The following is a 19,477-nucleotide window of genomic DNA, read 5'->3' on the forward strand; positions in this document are numbered from 1 at the left end:
TCTCGACTCGTCAGTGGGAGGATTGTTCTCACACGTTTGTTCCACGAATCGTCAAGTGGATTACGTGAGAGTCGAGTCTTTGTTCTGTTTGTCTTTTGTCTCTCACAGAAACGACTCACTCCCACGTCAGAGCCCGTCTGACCCTCAACTCGACCTCTATGATTCCTGATGGAGATTCGTTGAAGCTCAGCGAGCAAAAGAATCTCAGTTGTAACCATGGCGACAGCCACGACCTGCACCTTCGAGACCTCTGCGAGTCTTCAAGATCGAGTCAAAGAAGACGAGTCATTGGTTTTAATTGTCGCTTGATTTAACCCGTGAGTCATTTGAGGTTGGATTCCACATGTTAAAGTGGGACACTCACCAATGTGTGATTGACATCCGAGGCGTCATGTGACCAGGAAATCAATTGAAAGGCTCATCAATATTGATGAGACACTCGCCTGCTCTCGTCCTATCGCGCGCCTACGTCCTCATGAATATTCACCACCAGGCTGATCCAGTATTCACAGTGCAGCGGTCAACTGGAGGTCACCTGGATGTCTCACCTGTCCTCCCGACATTCAACTGAGTCAACCGACCAAAAACTTATTGACGGACTCAACGTCTACTTTTGTCGCACTGGACGCCATTTTGTTTTAATCTCAAGTACGATCAGAGACAACTGTCAAAAAATGTGATGCTAATGATGAAGATGAGATCGACGATGATGAAGATGAGACCGACAATGATGAAGATGAGAACGACGATGATGAAGATGAGACAGACGATGATGAAGATGAGAACGACGATGATGAAGATGAGACCTACGATGATTAAGATGAGACCGACGATGATGAAGATGAGACCAACGATGATGAAGACGGGACTGATGATGAAGATGAGACTTACGATGATAAAGACAAGACTGACAATGATGAAGATGAGACCGACGATGATGAAGATGAGACCAACGATGATGAAGACGGGACTGATGATGAAGATGAGATCGACGATGATGAAGATGAGACCGACGATGATGAAGATGAGATAGACGATGATGAAGATGAGACCGACGATGATGAAGATGAGAACGACGATGATGAAGATGAGAACGACGATGATGAAGATGAGACAGACGATGATGAAGATGAGACAGACGATGATGAAGATGAGACCGACGATGATGAAGATGAGACCGACGATGATGAAGATGAGAACGACGATGATGAAGATGAGAACGACGATGATGAAGATGAGACCGACGATGATGAAGATGAGACCTACGATGATTGAGATGAGACCGACGATGATGAAGATGAGACCAACGATGATGAAGACGGGACTGATGATGAAGATGAGACTTACGATGATAAAGACAAGACTGACAATGATGAAGATGAGACCGACGATGATGAAGATGAGACCAACGATGATGAAGACGGGACTGATGATGAAGATGGGACCGACGATGATGAAGATGAGATCGACGATGATGAAGATGAGACCGACGATGATGAAGATGAGATAGACGATGATGAAGATGAGACCGACGATGATGAAGATGAGATAGACGATGATGAAGATGAGACCAACGATGATGAAGACGGGACTGATGATGAAGATGAGATCGACGATGATGAAGATGAGACCGACGATGATGAAGATGAGAAAGACGATGATGAAGATGAGACCGACGATGATGAAGATGAGAACGACGATGATGAAGATGAGAACGACGATGATGAAGATGAGACAGACGATGATGAAGATGAGAACGACGATGATGAAGATGAGACCTACGATGATTGAGATGAGACCGACGATGATGAAGATGAGACCAACGATGATGAAGACGGGACTGATGATGAAGATGAGACTTACGATGATAAAGACAAGACTGACAATGATGAAGATGAGACCGACGATGATGAAGATGAGACCAACGATGATGAAGACGGGACTGATGATGAAGATGGGACCGACGATGATGAAGATGAGATCGACGATGATGAAGATGAGACCGACGATGATGAAGATGAGATAGACGATGATGAAGATGAGACCGACGATGATGAAGATGAGAACGACGATGATGAAGATGAGACCTACGATGATGAAGACGGGACTGATGATGAAGATGAGACCTACGATGATGAAGACGGGACTGATGATGAAGATGAGACCTACGATGATAAAGACAAGACTGACAATGATGAAGATGAGACCGACGATGATGAAGATGAGACTGAAGGTCAACATGGTGACTACTGTGTGATGATGTAACAATAAGTCCAAGGTAAACAAAAACAACTCAGGACTGAACAAATAATAATAATTTGTTCAAAAGTAGAAAAAGTTGGTCAGATGATTCCCATTGATGTTGCCACGGAAACACTTCAAGTCGGATAAACAGACAGGAGAGCTGAGTGTGTGTGTTTGTGAGTGTGTAATCTGATTGTCGTTGAAGCAAACAAGATAGGATGTTAGCGGTTAGCTTGGGGCGGCGACATGGTTAAATGTCACGGCTTATCACCATGGCGACGAAGATGAGGCGACAGGGACGGAGACGTTTTCAAACAAGTCGCAGCAAAAACTTATTTAAAGCTTCACGTGGAAGTTTCAGCCTCAGTTATGGAGGGAAAACTACCTTTTAGCTACATGTTTGTGAGCTGATGCTAGGACCTCTAGATGTTGGAGTTTATGAAAGTATATCAGTGCCTTGGGTAGATTAAATGGATGAAGTTAACATTTTAACTAACTATAAAACTACTATTACTATAAATATCTATAAAAAATATATAACAAACATATTAAATTTTGAAAAGAAACTCATAATGATTTGGGAAACAAATATAATGACCATAATAATCATGTAAATCTATTGAAAAAAACATTTTTTCTAGTCTTATTGTTTCTAAACAACTAAACAAATGTAACACTTAAATAGAACAACAATTAAATTGTCCAAAAAATAGTAATTAAATATTAAAAAACAACAACATCAGAGTTTATTTAAAAAAAAAAAACTTAAAACATTTGAAATGTTAAAATCAACCATTCAATATTGTGCCAGGTGACAGACTGGCCTCCTGTCCAGGGTGTCCCACGCCTTTTGCCCTGAGAAACTGGGATAGGCTTCAGCCCCAGATGACCCCCATAAGGGAACAAGTTGCACAGAAAATGAATGAATGAACCATTCGATATTATGATGGCACTGACATATCTTCATAGATGTTCAGGTAGTAATACATCTGGTTCTGTCTGTCAGGAACCAGAGCAAGCTAGCATAGTTAGCTAGCATTAAAATCATTTACATCCTTCATCAATTAGCTTGAAACAAAATAAACGTTAGTGAAATGTTTTTTTGTATTTCTTCCATTAACATAATACGATTACATGGTGACACACTGGATCTCGAGTGATGACCTGCAGAATATTGGAGCAGACACACTCAAATAAAACTTCCACCAAATTATAGTCTCATTTCATAATTTATTACTCTTCTGCTCGCAGGTGAACACACACACACACACACACACACACACACGGCAATGAAAGTGTGTCGGTAAATCTCAGTCTCTCGGTGGTCGAAGCTCGAGTCGTCCTGGAGCGACAAAACTCAGACGAGTGAGTCAACCGATGATGTCACGTGGTCACAGACGAACACGGGGCAATAAAAAACACATTAAAGATCCTATAAAACTCAAAGCTCCGGGCTGTAAAACCATCAGAAGCGCCAGAGACGACCGCTGGGAGCCCGCTGGTCACATGACTGCCGAGGCTATGCTGATGGATGGTCAGTTGTGATGGAGGGTCGGTGGGGGGGGGGGGGGGCAGCACCCCGAGAAAGTTGTTCGACGAGGGGATTGAAACAGGAAGTTGATTTAACATTGTGGAACTCACAAGTGCACCTTGGTATTAATGAATTATAGCCGTCTAGACGCGATGCTAACGTGGCTAAGCTAAGAGTTGTCTTTTGTGTCTTATTGAAATACAAATTGATCTCAACAGTCCAACAACAAGTCACATGATGTTTCTCCAGAAGATTAGCAGGACCAGCAGTAGCATACAGGAGGTCCAGCAGTGAGGAACCTTCTTAATCCAGAGTGTACTTCAACTTCAACAAAGAAAAGACAGGTTCGGATCATGACTCTTCTCTACCAAGACATCAGCTCAACACAGTGTCTGGCGGACGAGAAGACATTCTTGTCGTCCTCCTGGACGCTCAGCTACTGACACATTCTTGCAACAAATTACAAAAATCTTTACATCATTTTCCTTTTTCTTTACAAACATTTACACCTCAGTTATCTGATCGGAGTCTCTGGTAAATGACCGAGCACTACCTTTTTTTTTTGCGTGTCTTGAGTCGTCAGTGAAACTTTACCAATGAAGGATCACTAAGGCCCTAAGGGGGCGCTCACAAGCAGTTCCCAGGGCGGCTCCAGGTCACAGGGAGAACCCTCACTTACTGCAAGAGGAGACGCTTCTGTCTGCTGCTTTGTTTTCTTAGCGATAAAGAACACTTAGTGATCCAGTCGACCCTCGGGCAGGTTCTGAACATCCGCTTCTGTTGGACTGTCTTTCCTCTGCAGACGCTGATCTGATAAGACTCTTAGAATATATAAGAACATCAAACAAACAACATTAAAGATAATTGATTCTGCTAAGAGTTGGGGTTTACTTTCTGTCCTCTAGAACAAGGTTCCCTTCGTGTCGCGGCAAAGGATTTTCTTGAAAGCCTTACGGAAGTCCTTGTTGAAGATGGTGTAGATCACAGGGTTCAGACAGGAGTTGCAGTAACCGATCCAGAAGAAGAACTTGAAGAGCGGGTCCGGGATGCTGCAGGACTCGGGACAAACGGCCTTCAGCGAGTACGAGAGGAAGAAGGGGAACCAGCAGACCACGAACACACCCATGACCACAGCCAGCACGAAGGTTAAGCGCTTCTCTCGGTTCAGAAGCGCTTTCCGCCGGGAGGCTGGCGTCCCCGGAGTCTGGGGCTCCGGCACCAGTCTGGTCCCGACCGAAGTAGCCATGGTGCTTTTGTACCGGACTGCCAAGTCCTTCATCTGAGCTCTGAAACCTTTCCCCCGGGTCGGTTCCAGGCGCGGCTCATCTGTGGTCCTGGACTTGGCCTCGTCCGTGTCGGCGTCTGAGCCGGAGCTGGGAGCAGACAAAACCTCCGTCTCGGAGGCTTGCCTCCTGGTATGCTTCTTCTTCAGAGCACCCAGGGGGATTTCGGAAGGGAGCCGTGCCAGGTCGGACCCCTGGTTTTGAACCTTCTGATGTGAATACGTCAACTTGTCTTTCACACTTCCCTGTTCACTGTTCTGCTCCATGGACTTTCTAAAGGTCTCACTGGCGTCCTCGCCTCTAGACTTCTGGCCCGGCGGGCAGCGGGTGTGCTGCTTGGCTATTTGGTAAATCCTGACGTAGACCAGGATCATGATCACGCAGGGCGCGAAGAAGGAGCCGAGAGTGGAGTAGAGGATGTACCAGCGCTCATCGTTCAGCTCGCACACGTCCTCGCCCGCCTCGCTCTTGTCCAGCGAGAGCAGCGGCGGGAAGGAGATGACGGCGGAGATGAGCCAGACCACGACAATGGCCGCTTTGATGTGGTAGGCAGTCCTTTTGGGGCCATAGGTTACGGGTTTGGAGATGGACAGGTAGCGGTCCATGGCGATGGCACACAGGTGGAAGATGGAGGAGGTGCAGAAGAGGACGTCTAGAGCCAGGTAGATCTCACACCAGACGGCGCTGAAGGCCCAGTAGCCCTGCAGCTCGTTCGCCAACGAGAAGGGAATGATCAGCGTGGCCACCAAAATGTCGGCCGCCGCCAGCGACACCAGGAACAGGTTCTGAGGTCCTTTGAGGGAGCGCGATGTCAGGACGGCAATGATGACCAGGATATTGCCCACGATGGTGACCACCATCATGAAGGTGATGGCGAGGGCGAAGGCGGCGGTGGCCGGCGGCGTGTAGATGGAGCCGGGGCTGGTGACGCTCTGGTTGCAAGGATGTGTCCCCGAGACGAAGCTGCTGTTCCTGCTGTGAAGTCCGAGCAGCTCCGTCAGACAAGTGGTGTCGGAGGCCATGACGATGACAAAGACCACCTGTCACTCACCGGAGAACGCTGATGCCATGAGGGCAAGTCATGTGACCTGCAAGAGATCAAAGACCAAAATTGAAGGGGTTTTTTTTAGCTTATTTTCAGTCACAGTTCTACCATGTGTGGTTTAGTTTTGGTGTGTATATTGGTGTGAGTGTAAAAAATTATCAGTAACTTCTGTTTGTATGTGTTTTTCTGCATAATTTGTGTGTTTTCTTGTTCTGTTGTGTTGAAAAAGATCACCCTTGTGGGTGTTTTGGTTGTCGTTTTTTGTATAGATTTTTATGGGTTTTAATGTTTGCCTGTAGAAAAGTAATTCCATATGAAATTAAAAACTACTGGACATCACTTTGATCATAAATGCAATATTTTACATATTTTAAATATTCTATATTTTTCCGTGTTCTTGTGTGTATGATGTTCTGGAACTACATTTTATTGTTAAAGTTTATTTTCTAAAACTGAAGTGATCTCTATAATATACTTTACGTTTGTTGCTTTCTCTGTTGTGGTTAAAACAAGGCTTAGTTTGAGGGTGTGTTTTTGTGTGTGTATTGTGTTGTTAGCTCAAGTAGTTGCTCGATCTGCTCTTGATGGATCTACCGACTCCTTCAAGAAACATCTGAAGACATTTTTATTCTTGCAGGCTTTCCCCTGATTTTCTGAGATTCCTGTGTTTGTCTTTTGTCTTAATCTTTTAAGTATATATTTTATTGAGTATTGTTTTGATTGTTTAAGCGCTTTGTGACCCTGGTCTGGAAAAGCGCTCTATAAATATAAATTACTTACTTATGTCAGTGGAGAGTCAAAATGTTGGAAGTATGAACACAAAAACACCATCATCTACACGACTTTTATTTTATTTCTATGTCTTGTTTTATTTTGTCTCTCTGTATACAGCCCTGTAAAATCTGAGCTCTGATAGGTCAACCATCGTTAATCGAGTTGTACAATAAAATGTTACCAGAATCTTGAAACACTTGCGATGTCACAATCCGCCGCACCCCCGTATTGTAGTGCAGCCGTTTGTAATTGAACCTCCATGTTGGCGTGAACACAGCTTCGTATTGAGCAGGGCTGGAAACACCAGTCGCAATAATTTGCCCACAATAACAATAAGATCATGATCCTGCATTATTTATTTTTTATAAAACAAGTGTATTATGCACAGTGGCTCTTTATAAAACACACACTGATAATTACTTATTTGAGAGATGAATGATACAAAATAAATGAATAAATAAAGATTTATCATCATAATAATCATGACAATTAAAAAAAGAAAAAGATTTCATTCAGTGTATGTTCATAAAAATCTGGGTGGTTCAGGAAAGTTTTACTGACACTACACGTATAAAGCACTACAGACTGACCGTACACCTCGGTGGTAATACTTGTGGTTTTTTTTTTGTTTTTTTTTTTAATTTTTTTTTTTAGAATCCCTTATTAGTCCCGCGAGGGGAAATTCAACCATTCACACATACTGATGGGAGTAGGCATGCACACTTGCGCCAAGTTCACCATCAGGAGCAATCAGGGTGAAGTGTCTTGCTCAGGGACACAACGACACAAGCTTGTCTGGAGCTGGGATTGAACCTGCAACCTTTTGGACTGCAGGCAACCACTCTAACATCTGAGCTATGTCGCCCCTGTATTAATGTCTTTGACAAATTTAAAAACTGAGAACATTTAACTTGCTTGTATTTAAAATGTCTGCATCACAAACTATATATATAGAGCATATAGAGTTATTATGAAATGATTTAAGAAGCTAAACATATATTTAGAAAGATATTTAGTAAAAACTAACACTATATGCTCCGATCATTCACTGCAGTCGGTTCGAGGAGTCGTTGCTTCATAGGAATCCATGCTTGATAGTTGCAGTTAATTGATAATGTACAAGAGCCTAAAACATATACAAATATATTCTAGTACCGATGTTTTGTCACACCCCTAATACTGACGCATCACCACCTCTGAAAACACAATTCTCTTCTTCTCTGACAGCATCTTTATTTTCTCTCTCCTTCTTTTTAGTCTCATCTTTAGGACAATTTCCACAACAGTGACAGTTGTTCAAAATGAATTTGCTTAGCTCACCTGATGGGACAACCGGCCAACACTGAAACTGTTCACATTGAAATACACAAAACTAGGATCAGCACAGACCAGCAGGCACTCAAACATGAAAAAGTTATTTTGCACGCCAGCCATCAAAAGCCATCTTCTATCATCAACTTACTCACAGAAGTGTTGCCAGGAGACTCTGGAGCTCCAGATGCACGTCAGGATGAGAGACACGCAGCAAGGAGGCTGTTCGGAGGAGCAGAGGAGTTCATCTGGTGCTGAGGATGAGGAGGACCGAGGAGGGTGGAGGGAGGGGGGGGAAATAGTGTGGTCACGTGACTTCAGGGCGACTCACATCATCATCATGTCTTGAAGAAAAAGGTTTGTTCTCCTCACTCACATCTATAGCTAATTTTCGTGTGTTTTGGACAGGTCTTGGGGGAAAAAAAAGTCAGTTTAACGTGAATATTGGTCGTATTTGCAAGACTTTTTTGTGACTTCAAAAGTAGACACGAAAGAAGGACATACGATTACAAAGAAATTTTAATCTAAACTTCCATTGATTAAGTCTTTTATCAGTCACAATTCCAATAACATTTAATTAAATTAATCGGAATAAAATATTAATGCAGTTCATTTCTGGCGCCCTCTTGTGGTCAACCACCGTATTCTATTTAGTATAACAATGTCTTATTCATTTAAAAAAAGATTATCAAGTTTATAATAGTTTTTAGGTCAATAATACTTGTATTATTAATTAAATTAAATAATTCTTCACGTTCATAAAAGGAATTATAGTTCTATGTAGTGAAATATCTTGAATTAAACCAATAAAAAAATAGGCATGCAATATTACGGAGTCCTTTAAGGGACATATAAAAACAAAACAAACGTTATGGCGCGCACGAAAAAGTAAAAAAAAAAAAAAAAAAAAGGAGTAAAAAGGTCCATCATGCATATTACATGGTATAAAAGGTTATTTGATGGCAGGAATAACTCACGATCAAAAATTAACTAGGATTTTACAAGGTACAAAACAATGTAAAAATATTTTAAATGAAAAATGCAAAGCCCATGAAATTTAGTCTTAAAATATTGTATCGTCCCTTAAACATTCACTACTACAATGGGCTCTAGTGACATTTTGACCAAAGAAATCCAGCGGAATCACTGCTAATGTCTATAAGAAGGTCTAAACCTTGGAGAGCTTGCATTTTTAAAAGGCTGCAGGTCATTTTGATCCCAAGAAGATCTCTGTAGGACCCCTGTAACACCCTTGACAGAACCAAGCTGACCCTTAATACATATTGATTATTAAATATGCTTAAAAGGGACTTGTTGTACAGGGAGTGCGGAAATATTAGGCAAGTTTATTATTATTATTAAGTAGTATTTTTGAGGATTAATTTTATTATTGAACAACAACCATGCTCTTAATTAACCCAAAACACTCATTAATATCAAAGGTGAATATTTTTGGAAGTTGGAGCAGGGCTTTTTTAGTTTTAGCTATTTTAGGAAGATATATGTGTGTGCAGGTGACTATTACTGTGCATAATTATTAGGCAACTTAACAAAAAACAAATATATACCCATTATAATTATTTATTTTCACCAGGGAAACCAATATAACAGTTCAACAATCACAAATATACATTTCTGACATTCAAAAACAAAACAAAAACAAATCAGTGACCAATATAGCCACCTTTCTTTGCAAGGACACTCAAAAGCCTGCCATCCATGGATTCTGTCAGTGTTTTGATCTGTTCACGATCAACATTGCGTGCAGCAGCAACCACAGCCTCCCAGACACGGTTCAGAGAGGTGTACTGTTTTCCCTCGTAAATCTGACATTTGATGAGGGACCACAGGTTCTCTATGGGGTTCAGATCAGGTGAACAAGGAGGCCATGTCATTAGTTTTTCTTCTTTTAGACCCTTTCTTGCCAGCAATGATGGAGCATTGTCCTGCATGAAAATCATGTTTTTCTTGAAGGATGCCGACTTCTTCCTGTACCACTGCTTGAAGAAGGTGTCTTCCAGAAACTGGCAGTAGGACTGGGAGTTGAGCTTGACTCCATCCTCAACCCGAAAAGGCCCCACAAGCTCATCTTTGATGATACCAGCACATACCAGTACCCCACCTCCACCTTGCTGGCGTCTGAGTCGGACTGGAGCTCTCTGCCCTTTACCGATCCAGCCACGGGCCCATCCATCTGGCCCATCAAGACTCACTCTCATTTCATCAGTCCATAAAACCTTAGAAAAATCAGTCTTGAGATATTTCTTGGCCCAGTCTACAAGTAGACGTTTCAGCTTGTGTGTCTTGTTCAGTGGTGGTCGTTTTTCAGCCTTTCTTACCTTGGCCATGTCCCTGAGTATTGCACACCTTGTGCTTTTTGGCACTCCAGTGATGTTGCAGCTCTGAAATATGGCAAAACTGGTGGCAAGTGGCATCTTGGCAGCTGCATGCTTGACTTTTCTCAGTTCATGGGCAGTTATTTTGCGCCTTGGTTTTTCCACACGCTTTTTGCGACCCTGTTGACTATTTTGAATGAAACGCTTGATTGTTCGATGATCACGCTTCAGAAGCGTGGCAATTTTAAGAGTGCTGCATCCCTCTGCAAGATATCTCACTATTTTTGACTTTTCGGAGCCTGTCAAGTCCCTCTTCTGACCCATTTTGCCAAAGGAAAGGAAGTTGCCTAATAATTATGCACACCTGATATAGGGTGTTGATGTCATTAGACCACACCCCTTCTCATTACAGAGATGCACATCACCTGATATGCGTAATTGGGAGTAGGCTTTCGAGCCTATACAACTTGGAGTAAGACAACATGCATAAAGAGCATGATGTGGTCAAAATACTCATTTGCCTAATAATTCTGCACTCCCTGTATAAACAAAGAGGGGTGTGATAACAGCTGGCTGGAGGAGTGAAACCATGATCATGTCATAATGGACTCTGCTCTCATAACCTCTCCTTCGCCCAGATTTCAGGCGTGAACTTTATAAACTGACAACTTTTAAAACATGGTCATGATGAGGGACTTACTGCATCTTGGAGAAGACTTTAACAGTTGAATCATGCAAGTACATCAGGAGAGTTGGAGTTTATACACATGTTCCTCATTTAATGTTTAAAGTAAGTATTAGATGAAAGAAGTACAATCTTGTATTTTCATGTTTCCAAAAAAGCAACAGGTTTTCTAGACTGTCATTTTGGGGAGTAGATCAAAGAGGCTATTTGTTTGTTTCAATCATCATATTGACCAAGACATTGAACGGATATATCGGGGGTGGGGGGGATCTAAGCGGTCTTGTGTGGCTGCAGTCAGGAGGTCAAAGGTGAAGACTCGGATGTCAAACTTTATTGTCTTAGACAAACTGCTGAGGAGGTGAACTGGTCAAGACTGGAGCGATCAGCCGTGATATGGACCCAAGATTGAAACGTCCTCCTGGTTCCTCCGTCTATGGTTCAGTCTGTGGAGGGAGCAGGTGAGTCGTGGCCTTCAGAGTCACCAACCTTCACGCCAGAGCACAAAGATAACATGGTGGTCACTCACCGCAGCTGTGCAGTTGTACAGTTCACGAACTCTGGCCACGTCCAGCGGCGTCATCTCACTCCTCTGGCCCATCCCCGACACCTTCTCGTTGGAGACGATGGTCGGCTCTCCGTTCACAGAGAAGAAGTGGCTTCAGGGCGAACAAACTAGAGTCAAGAACTTCCGAAGAAGTCTGGAGTCGTACGTGACTTTACCTGCCGTAGTGCAGGATGGAGTTGATGTCGTACGGCAGCTCAAAAGTCGTCCCTAACCTCTTGTTGAAGTTCTTCTCCATCCCTGGATCGAGATGTTTCACATAGATCATCAACAATCGCTTCTTTGTCTCACAAGTCTATGGTCACCCATCATGATGTTCCCCGGCAGGATGCTGATGAAGCGGTCCCGGTCCTCCCTCGTGTGCTCGTGGTGGAAGCCGATCGCGTGAAGGACTTCGTGCACGATGTTTCCCTTTCGGCATCGTGACCCGATGTACACGGGCTGCTTCCCACCAATGAAGCCAACGTACGAAGCACAACTGCAAAAGAAGCATCAGTGGACTCAGTAGCTCCCCTAGTGGTCCTCTTGAGAAATTAGGTCAAAACCTCAGGAAATGCATGTTTAACTTGAAAATTCAAACTTTTGAGGTTAAATTAAATGTTTGTTTTTATACATTTGTAACTTGATATTGAACTGAATAAAACAAATAAATGTAACAAATTTTACAATATATAACAATTTAACATTATATCAAAATATTTAACAGCCAAATAATGAGAAAAGAATATACATTATTGTAACTTTTAAGAAAATATTAAATGCAAGTTCTAGTTCACAACCAGCTCTTACACAGGCTGTCTGAAGACTTTACGAGGCCCCAGGACCAGGTTTCCATCTGTAAACTTTGATTTAATTTAGGGAGAACATGAGACTTGGCGCTACCCTTTCCTGGTCTGGAACAGCAGGAAGTCCGGCTCACTGGTCCGTCCGATGAAGGTCAGGCAGGTTTGTTCCGACACCATCGACAAGGCAGCTTCGATGTCTTTCGTCCGACTTTCTGAAACGGGAACAGAGAACGGTTTAGACACCGGTCACAAGCTCCAAGTCGACAAAGTGGTCGTACCCAAGTGTGCGTCGATGAGGTACGGGATCACCGGCGTCGGCCATCTTTGGCCGACTGCGTTTCGATCGTCCTGTCGGGCCAGAAGATCATGTGATACTCACTTCACTTTGAAGAGCCAGAACTTCGTCCTGAACATTAGCTTTGTTAAAAAAAATTAAAAAAACCTTTTAAAAGAAATTATTCAGATGACAAACATTCCTGTAAATTTTTATCGGTTGCTGGAAATGCTCATATTTTCCATATTAACATTCCAGTAAAACAAGTATAGTCAACACTTTTGTCACCAAAAATAAAATGAAGATCTATCTATCTATCTATAGATAGATAGATAGATAGATCCGACTTGAGTACATTAGTCTGCATCCATCTTGTATTGAAGCCTCAACATGTGGAATCTTTCAGAAAAAAAAAAAAGTATATATTTTAAGATTGTTTTTAGCGGAAGATCCCGGTCTAGGATAGTGTTTCACGGAGGAAGAACTTGAAGCCAAGATACCAGACTTAGACTTAGACTGCACTTTATTGATCCCTTTGAGATGACACTCAGGGAAATTTCTGTTTTCCAGTAGCACAGAAGGAATAGAGAAAAACCAAAAAGCACACAGAAGAGGACGATAGCATTAAATAACAAAACAGTAACTGAATATAACGACAGTATAAACAAAATATAAATATAAATAAAATAAACTAAACAAATTGACTTTACGTTATTGCAAATGAAAGTGTCAGAGTGTTGTTATCCACTGTAGAGGTGGAAGTGTCAGACTCCTCCAGACTCCAGGAGCTTCTGCTACAAAGGAACATTAAAATATAGAATTATTTAAAGTTTTCCCGAACAAGTCCTAATGTTGAGGCTTCGATCCAAAAGGGAAATTCCAGCAGTATTGAGGAATTTGGATGTTTTTTTGGACGAAGATGAAAACAAAGACAACTGAGATCCAGTCGCTACATTAAAATGAACAAACATTTTTGTCTCTAAAAGAACAGATTACTCTGAAAATGATCCCAACCCTCACTTGAGATTGGGGTGAGTACTAACGATACTATCCCTTTAAATAATAAAATCTGAACAATTTTATGGCAGATTTCACACAAAAAGCATTGATTTATTCTGAGTATATAGTTAAAACGAAGACCAACAAAAAGACCTCACAGAAGGTTGAGAACTGAGTTATCTTTAACACCAAACATTATTTATTTACTAAAGACATTTGTCGACCGTCAGACTCACAGGGAGGACCAGGTCTCCCTCCAGAACCGTCAAGTCGTCAGCCATCAACTCTGCAGGAGGCAGCGAGTCAGTGACGTCTTGTGCTCGCATCGTTGACGGTCAACTCACCCTCCATGGTCTCAGGGTCAGAGGTCATGTAGCTCACTACTTTAGCCAGCCAGCCTGAGGGCGGAGAAGAAGTTTAAAAAAACGTCACTCTGGGGGAGAGTGAAGGGAAGACATGTTACCTCGTGAACCCTCTCTGACGGGCCCACTCGCCGCTGAGACAACACCACATGTTAGTTCCACGTCTTTAAGTCAGTTTCTTCTTCTTCTTCTTCTTACCGTGCTGGAGGTGGTGGGAGAGCAGCAGAGCAGTGAGCAGCAGCAGCATGATGGACGATCATCAGAGACAATTGAACTCAGCTGCTGCTTAAAACACAACCCTCCCATTCAGTGTTATCTTGATCTTTTAAGTATATATTTTATTGAGTTTTGATTGTTTAAGCGCTTTGTGACCCTGGTCTGGAAAAGCGCTCTACAAATATAATTGACTTACTTACTTACTTATTCTGTACCAAAAGTAATCTGGAAAACTGTTTTCATCACTGCCTTTTATTTTGGTTTAGTGTGTGACACATAACTTTATAGAGACATGAACTTTTAAAGCAATATTTTTTAGGAAAATAATAAAAACAAATAAAATGTTGCTGGAAAAAAAAGGAAATATAAATAATAAAATAAATAAATTAAAATAGTAAAGTTCTGCAGTAAGTAAAATAATAAATAAAAAAATCGAACTGTATAATTGTTCATCTCATCTTTTCCTATTCTTATAATCTTTAATGTTGATATAAAACTGTCGGGTTAATTATGTTGACATTAAGCATGTTTTGAAATATCATTTTTTGAGGAATTACACCTAAGCTCACGGGGTTGGGAGCAATTAAAATTCCCTCGTGAGGAAAAAGAAACAAATAAAAATGAATAAATAATGTTGAAGATTTAGGAAATGTTTCAATATTTAAAAATGTAATTATGTCAAATATTGATATCGTCTTTTTCAACCAAGTTATATTATTTTGTATTTTATGTATATTTTGAAGAATAGTTTGTCAATGTATTTTAAGAAACAAGAATTTTAAAACGTTATATTGTATATAAGTAATGAATAATAAAAACAATTTGGTTTACTCTGACCATAATGGCTAAATAGATAAGGAAAAGTAAAGTAAAAAGGCACTAGCTACCGCCAGGCTGCATTTATATGTATTTTAAACGTCAAATTTTAAATTGAATATTTCGCGACTTTCTTTCATCGGATCTGTTCTTCGCCAGAACTGCAGGGGCGCTGCAGATCTCTTACTCCATTCTTTCAGTAGTAGCAACAGGAAGCATCTTCCGCATGTTGATGAAAACACAGGTATGTTCATTTTTCTTAATTTAATGTAACTTGTGATGTATTTCTGAATTTACTTTTTGAGTTTATGACTTTATTTTACACGGAAAGTCCGACATGTCACTGCTTACAAGCTAAACATCGTCGTGAACAACATTCCATGTCGATACTTCACTGTTGAGCTAAAATGTTTGAGGTCTACCTAAAATTTCACTTTCTTAAGCTATTGCGACTAAATAACTAAAGCCATGTTTACGGCTGTTTTTCATATTGACATGACAAGTCAAAATCGTATGCTTTTAGAAAGACTACATCCTACATGGACCTGGTGTGCTTGTTTATTGTTTATAAGTTCTGATTATTTTGAAAGAAATATATTGATTTATCCAAAGCATTTCAGAACAGAATAGATAAGATGTGTATATATATATATATATATATATATATATATATATATATATATTCTGATCTTTATCAAAATACAATGTAATACTAAACAAAACTGGGAAAATCCGAGTTTGTACCTTCTTCATAATAACCTCTCCCCTGTCGGTCATGTAAGAATATACATTTAAAAAAGAGGACTAGGTACGATACAGGAGCACCAATACAATATACTGTGATTTATTACGATACTATTTTTGTAGCATTGTCCAAGTATTTGACCCTGGCATTACAAAATGTACAGACTATATGATTATTGACGAAGTCTTAAATTCTTTTTGTTGTTTTAAAACCAAAATGTGTCCAAACATCAGATTTAAAAGCTTCATGAGTCGACTGTATCCCCTGGTCCTCAGTCATCGCCTGTATTTTGTAGGATATCATTGTTTTATCAGCAGAACGTAATGACTGCTGGCATCTAGAGGCCAAAAGTTGGATTCAAACACATTGAAAAGTCTCTTTATATGAAAATATTTGCATATAAAAAAAAGAAATATAATATAAGTGAAAAAATATATTATTTTATTGAAAAATAAACGCAACATAAATGTGATTAAAAAAAAAGATAAGATTGACAGCCCAAAAAGAATATAATTTTAACAATTTTAAATATTGATACTGTGCTGTAAGTATCGATACAGTAATGTGTAAAGAGGACATGTCCAGGTAAAGAGGACAAATGGTCACCCTAGTAAAGATCGTGCTACAAAAACAAGTGTTCAGATTCTGATAAAGTTATGAACTGACATGTGGGTTCAGGGATGTCTTGAAAGTTTCATCATCTGCATCATTAGAGCTGCAGCACCGTCTCAAACAACTTTTCAACACATTTTTTAAATCTCTTGTTTCAACAGTCGGAGAATGTGAGCAGAAGAAGCTGACGCAGTCTCAGCGGGATTTTACCAAACAACTTCCACTGAAAACCAGTCATGACGAGGTGGGCTAGAGCCAACAACAGTAGACCCAAACCAGCTGAGGCCACACCGTGGAGCAAGCTAAAAGGAAGGGGCGGGGCCTCCGCAGGAAGAGGCAGGACGCCTGCTGGCCGTGGTCAGAGTGAGCCCCCTGAGAGGCCGCTGCTTGTGGGCTCTGCGAAGAAGCCAAAGTATGAAGACCAGGACGTGAATGGTTTCATGGAGTACCTGAAGGAGAGTGGAGTGGGACCAGCTGACCGGGGGGTGAGACAAGGGGGGAGGGAGGAGAAGCAGTTCAGGGAGGAGGTGCAGACCGCTCTGCACAAGGACAGACGGCGAGAAGATCGAAGGGTGAAGAGACAGTCGGACAAGAAGAGCAACATGGTGAGAGCGGAGAGGCCCGGGTCAGCCCACGTCTGGTTCTGGTACCAAACCTGTGCATGTGTGTGTTTCTGCCCTCAGCTCTGCTTCAACTGCAAGAAACCAGGTCATGGTCTCGCCGACTGCCCGGAGGCGGACCGGGACGAGGAGATGGGACGAGGGATCTGCTATCGCTGCGGCTCCACGGAACATGAGATCCAGAAGTGCCGGGCCAAAGTGGACCCCGCCCTGGGTGAGCAAGATTGCCTAAGAGGGGTTACACTGGGATGGAGCAGAGATGGACAAAGTGTGGCCCCTTGACTGTATTTATGAGGCCCTCATGATGTCAGAGTTGAACGTGTAGAACAGGGATTTCCAACCAAATAATTTCCAAAAGGGTATCATTTTTTTGTGGGAGGGTGGATGTAATTATATAAAAATACAAATACACAAAATAGTGTTTTAAATGTTAAAACTCATTCAGTTTAAAAGGATATTAAACATTTTCAAATATTCTTTTCAGTATATTTATAATGCCTTCGTATTTATGGGGCCAGAGGTGGGCCGAAAGGTTTTTGAGCCCTGAGTTGTAAAGTTTAGGGACCACTGATGATAGGTAGAAAATGTTACTATTTTATTTAGTATTCATTATTGTATTAACTCTTAATACAACTTTCTCAAGTTCTTTATTTTGGACTGTTTTCCCTTTTTTCTTCTTCCTTTTGGTGAATATTTCTTTCTCCTTGAAATAATTTGACTAAATATTGATGATATTTTTCTTTGATCGTATCTTTTATACAAAATATTTATAAATTTTTCTATTCTTACTTACTTGCTTTTTTTTCTTTTTTTTTCAAGTGTTTCCATCATATGTTGCCCCCCCTTTCGTCCCGCCCCCCAACAGTTAGATTATATACTTTGGCCCCTTAGGACATTGAATTGCCTCACCCACTGGAGAGTAACTGTGATGTCATTCTCAGGTGAATATCCATACGCCAAATGTTTCATCTGCAGTCAGACGGGTCACCTGTCCAGGTCCTGTCCAGACAACCCCAAAGGACTCTATGGCCAAGGTCAGACTTATAACTCAACACACATATGAACATAATCACTCAGATAGTGTGTGTGTGTGTGTTCAGGAGGTTGCTGTCGAGTGTGCGGCTCAGTGGAACATTTCCAGAGGGACTGCCCAGAACATCAAGCTGCCGGTCAGTGCAGGCTCCGCCTACTTTACATTATCATCAGTGTTTCTGCAACTCTAGCAACTGGAGGTCACCTGACTGTGTGTTTTCGTGTGTGTGTAACAGGCAGCTCTATGACGGTCGGCTGGCTGTCCAACAACATGAGCGCGGACTTCGAGGACGCGCACGTCCCAGTGAAGAAGGTTAAACCAAAACAGATTAAGGTGGTGACTTTCTGAGTCGGGTGCCCACCGCTGATGACGTCGCCCGCTTCATTTCCTTTTGAAGAAATACACATTTTTGAACAGTTTAACCTTGTCCTCTCTGACTCCTCCACAAGATGGCGCAGTTGTCCAGACCTAAACCTCGAGTAACTGAACTACTTTCTCAAGTGTTGCGGGTGTGGTCCATGTCCACGTGACTACTTGCTGCTTAGGCAACAGCTTTAAGTTAAATATCTGTGTGTGTGTGTGTGTGTGTGTGTGTTCTTTTATTCAACAGCCTCACACATGTTTCTGGTTTGGATTCACAAACATCTGTGTGTGTCTGTATGTGTGACACACACACACTTGTATTTAAACACGCTGTACAAAAAATAAAAGGCCCACTCTTTTATACACAAAGTACACACTTGTATTTACACAGATACAAGGTTCACACGACAAGCTAGTCTTGTGTGAGGATTTTTCTATTTTCAATCCCACATTCGTGGAGCTTGGATGTTTAGATGTGAGTCACCGTGACTCAGTATTAGTTCCTATTATGAAAACAGTCGATTGCACAGTAATCTCAGCATCAACAAACACTGCACAGCCCAAAGGGTCTACTCGTGTCTGACCATGGCTGTCTGGGAGAAGATGATGCTGTCGTGAACAAAAAAACTGAGCAGATAATGAGGGCCAGCACTGAAGAATCTGAGGGTGTGGTTCTCGACAGGAAAGAAGACACGCTCCAGGCTCCCAAAGATAAAAAAGGTCCAGACAATGGCGGTGTCAAAAACATGGTAACTAAGGAAACATCAGATGCACAACTGGAGCTCTGAGAGTTGTGTGGAGTCCACCTGAGAGTCACGGTCCTTCAGCAGACTCGAATGTTCCGCAATCCCCTGAAGACAAACAGCTGAAGACATTTTTAC

At 41.6% G+C, this 19,477-nt stretch overlaps 3 protein-coding genes and 1 long non-coding RNA gene across 4 annotated transcripts; 1 reads left to right on the forward strand and 3 right to left on the reverse strand.

Annotated features, from left to right (window-relative positions):
- Nucleotides 1–4,676: 4,676 nt before the first annotated feature.
- On the reverse strand, nucleotides 4,677–6,080 carry LOC148079371 (alpha-2B adrenergic receptor). The gene has a single exon (XM_087792453.1). The coding sequence runs from the start codon at nucleotides 6,078–6,080 to the stop codon at nucleotides 4,677–4,679; it is 1,404 nt and encodes a 467-aa protein (XP_087648579.1).
- A 3,946-nt stretch (nucleotides 6,081–10,026) lies between these two features.
- Nucleotides 10,027–11,055, reverse strand: LOC148079372 (uncharacterized). The gene is made up of 3 exons (XR_015711374.1): nucleotides 10,476–11,055; nucleotides 10,311–10,345; nucleotides 10,027–10,212 (listed from the first exon to the last, which is right to left on the reverse strand). It is a non-coding gene; the product is annotated as an uncharacterized LOC148079372 (long non-coding RNA).
- A 424-nt stretch (nucleotides 11,056–11,479) lies between these two features.
- Nucleotides 11,480–14,438, reverse strand: LOC148079373 (zinc metalloproteinase nas-4). The gene is made up of 10 exons (XM_087792281.1): nucleotides 14,390–14,438; nucleotides 14,293–14,325; nucleotides 14,174–14,227; nucleotides 14,066–14,115; nucleotides 12,835–12,904; nucleotides 12,654–12,768; nucleotides 12,077–12,249; nucleotides 11,930–12,011; nucleotides 11,736–11,865; nucleotides 11,480–11,497 (listed from the first exon to the last, which is right to left on the reverse strand). Exons 1-10 carry the CDS (start codon nucleotides 14,436–14,438, stop codon nucleotides 11,480–11,482), a joined length of 774 nt encoding a protein of 257 aa, XP_087648407.1.
- A 984-nt stretch (nucleotides 14,439–15,422) lies between these two features.
- zcchc9 (zinc finger, CCHC domain containing 9) lies at nucleotides 15,423–18,933 on the forward strand. Its single transcript, XM_087792454.1, has 6 exons — nucleotides 15,423–15,467; nucleotides 16,742–17,185; nucleotides 17,264–17,414; nucleotides 18,142–18,234; nucleotides 18,301–18,369; nucleotides 18,469–18,933. Exons 2-6 carry the CDS (start codon nucleotides 16,817–16,819, stop codon nucleotides 18,579–18,581), a joined length of 795 nt encoding a protein of 264 aa, XP_087648580.1. The 5' UTR covers nucleotides 15,423–15,467; nucleotides 16,742–16,816; the 3' UTR covers nucleotides 18,582–18,933.
- The last annotated feature ends 544 nt before the right edge of the window (nucleotides 18,934–19,477 follow it).

The sequence above is a fragment of the Callionymus lyra genome, chromosome 5 (assembly GCF_982586985.1).
Source record: "Callionymus lyra chromosome 5, fCalLyr1.hap1.1, whole genome shotgun sequence".
NCBI lineage: Eukaryota > Metazoa > Chordata > Actinopteri > Syngnathiformes > Callionymidae > Callionymus > Callionymus lyra.